This window comes from Musca vetustissima, unplaced genomic scaffold (genome assembly GCF_032173495.1).
Source record: "Musca vetustissima isolate MV318-11 ecotype Yass unplaced genomic scaffold, APGP_CSIRO_Mvet_v1 utg5546, whole genome shotgun sequence".
In the NCBI taxonomy this organism is placed as follows: domain Eukaryota; kingdom Metazoa; phylum Arthropoda; class Insecta; order Diptera; family Muscidae; genus Musca; species Musca vetustissima.
Genome location: NW_026887166.1, coordinates 50,474 through 53,791, shown reverse-complemented (window position 1 = coordinate 53,791; position 3,318 = coordinate 50,474). Strand labels below are relative to the sequence as shown.

Genomic DNA, 3,318 nt, shown 5'->3' with positions numbered 1-3,318 from the left:
AAATTTCCAGCTGAAGCTACAAAAGTTTTCAGAGACCTCAAATGATGGTTTTAGTGATCTGATTTGGGACAGAAACCGTCAAAGAAATGTCGCTGCGGAAAAATTCGAATGTAAATTACTGCTTTAAACGATTTTGAATCAAAAATAAATAAAATTTTATTTGAAATTAATTAGAAGTGTATACAATTAATTTGGTAGGCTTAAAACTATTATTAAAAATTATCTACTATTAGACAATCAGAACCTTTCTTCAGGTCTCAATTTCCCACCCCCCAAGTTATCCATTATTTCGTCTCACATTCGACCACAAACGCAGCGAACAATGATAGAAAATTTCCACCACACTTAACAGCGAAACACCCATAAACAGTCCCAAGACCCCGCCAAAATTCGCCAACAACTCCGTTATACCATACAATTCCGAACGTCGGGAGGTAATAAATTGATTATCCTTAAAATAGATTTGTACCACAGACATTTTACCACCCGGATATTGGGCATAATAATCTTCGTAGTTATCAAAAGCCTTGAGGGTATTTACCAAATCAAAACTACCCTCCGAAATTTCCGTTTCATATTCCAGCGATGTACAACCGGGCATACAATTACAACCGCCATTGCCTTCGGAATGTTCCAAACCCTCCTTAAATTGTTTCATCAACAAATTGTCGCGGGCACGACGATAACACCAAAGTTTATCCTCACCACAAATGGGCATATCGGCCGTTCGAGGCATGGAGAATTTAACACAACCACATTCCGAATAGGTGAAATTTGTTACACATTCGCGTTCACAATTCCGTTGGGTATAGATTTTATAGAACTTCAATTGGCGATCTTTGTTCAAATAGCAACGCCGCTTCTCAGGGTGATATGCTTCAATATTCGCCGAAGTGGTAATCATTTTTGGTTTAACCGCCACCAAAATTTCCCTATCCATGGAGACTCGAACAAAATGTTTGACCACCGAGGGTACATCATCGGGTGAGTTTAGCATTATCTTAAAACCCTGGGTCGGGCCGTTGCAGGTGTAATCCGTCTCATTGGTAAACGTTTGCAAGGTAATTTGAAATCCTGCCGCTGAACCTGAACTCAACACCCTCACAGGATAGGTGTTAATATCACTGCCCGCTGCATATCCCTTTTCCAATGACCAGGCCAGTTTCTGCCCGCCATTCTTTGTGTAGTTCTTTTCTTTTCTCATTTGTGATCGCACCACCCGATCGTGATATAAATCATCAGCTTTTAGGCTATTAAAGGTATAGCAGATACCCTCATCGGTATAGACTTTTGTTAGCAGGTCTTTGCAGTTGACTTGATTGCCAAACCAATTACAGGAGAAGAAATATTTTTGAAAGCCCGGCAACATTTTATCTAAATTGCCAATATAGTCGATGGTGTAGTTTTCCCTTGTTTCCGGTAATGCGAGAATACCCTCAATACGGGACTGACAAATTTGCATTAATGTTAGAATATCTTCGTGGTCGTGACGAGAAAAATTTGAAAAATACGAACGGTTATCGTTGTCTATATAAGTGTCCAATATTTGTACCAACTCGAAGTAGGTGGGATCTGAAAAGGAAGAGAGAGAAAAAACAACTGGCTCCCAATTAATATCCCTAAAAATATATATTTAAGATTCGAATGTATCCTACTGCTTTTACCTGTCTTATTAATGGCCCTCTTCGTCTCCGGGCATATAGTTACCCTGGGAAATGGTATATTCCATATGGGTGTTGATTTCTCCGAAAAACTCACTATCACTGGGGTTTCCGACCATTTCACATAGATTTTCACAATAATCGTTGTACAAAAATATAATGTGATGATGAAAATTATAATCCAAAATGCGATTTCCTTGAGTGGCCGATTCTGGCCAAAATATTGAAATCCATGGATGGAAGTATTCGAACAAAATTCCATATAGATTTCTTTGATATGTTTCCGCAGTGAGTTCCTACGGATTTTGGGTGAATGTTCCAAATCAATGGCGGAATCATTGGAGCCAGTTTTGTCAACGTTTTTCTTTTGGTGTTGTAATTTGTCTGGCATATTGAGGTATTATTCAAGAACTATTATATATAAATTTTTTTCCGAACTATTTCATCGTTTTACGTTATTCTTCAATATTTTCACTAAACTAAAAGTGTCTGCATATCCTGTTGGCTATTTTATAGCTTTCAAATACACTAGTACCTCGATTTGCCGCTTTGAACCACCTTCTGTGGACTTTTTTTTGCCTCAACCTGTGGCATTGCTGTACCGGGTGATGATGACGATGACTTCATAAGCGATGTATAATTACTGCACTGAGACCCAGAGGGTGTTAATTAAAATATCTATCATCAGGGCTATGTGTTTTGATGTAATCAAATGCAAAAAAAAAGAAAAAAATGCAGTTTTCCGCTAACGAGAATGTGTCCGTGGCATGCAGAATTTCAAGGTCACGGATATTGCAAATTCAACAAGGACACCTTGTTGTAGATAAAGAAAAAACCATTAACTATGGAAAAAATATTTTTAAAAAATCCATGCCCTTAGTAACCCTTGAAAAAAAACCCACGCCATTGGTAGTTACTTGAAAAAATATTTTAAAACCCGTAAGGAAAGTTAATAAGTCGGACGGAGCCGACTATATGTTATCCTTCACCACTTTGGATACATACAAAAGATGCTTGGTGCAACCTTCACCACTTTGGATACATACAAAAAATGCTTAGTGCACCATTTACCAAAAAAAGTCGGTATAGGGGAGCTATATCTAAATCTCAACCGATTTTCACAAAACTTCGTATACATCAATGTGGACCTATTTTAATACGCTCTGCAAAATCGTGTCTCATTTGGAAAAAAAATTTTGAAAGTTTGCTACACAATTTACCTAAAATCGTAGGAAAATATATATGGGAGCTATATCTAAATCTGAATCGATTTTCACGAAACTTCGTATACAACAATCAGGACCTAATTAAGTAGGCAATGCAAAATTTTGTCTCAATCTGAAAAATATTGGAAGTTTGGTGCACCAATTTCATAAAATCGGACTAAAATATATATGGGAGCTATATCTAAATTTGAACCGATTTTCACGAAACTTGGCACACATCACCCCAGGCGCATTTCAGTGCGCTATGCCAAATTTCGTGCAAATCGAATGATTTTCAGGGTCCTTGGTGCACTATTTACCTAAAATCGGACGAAAATATATATGGAAGCTATGTATAAATCTGAAGCGATCTCCACGGAATTTAACACACATCGTTCTAGACGTAATTCAGTACCCTGTGTCAAATTTCGTACAAATCGAAGGATATATAG

At 37.5% G+C, this 3,318-nt stretch overlaps 1 protein-coding gene across 1 annotated transcript; it reads right to left on the bottom strand.

Moving 5' to 3' along the window:
* Nucleotides 1–277: 277 nt before the first annotated feature.
* LOC133334762 (pickpocket protein 28-like) lies at nt 278–2,052 on the bottom strand. The gene is made up of 2 exons (XM_061543087.1): nt 1,962–2,052; nt 278–1,572 (listed from the first exon to the last, which is right to left on the bottom strand). The coding sequence occupies exons 1-2, from the start codon at nt 2,050–2,052 to the stop codon at nt 278–280; spliced, it is 1,386 nt and encodes a 461-aa protein (XP_061399071.1).
* Between the last annotated feature and the right edge of the window lie 1,266 nt (nt 2,053–3,318).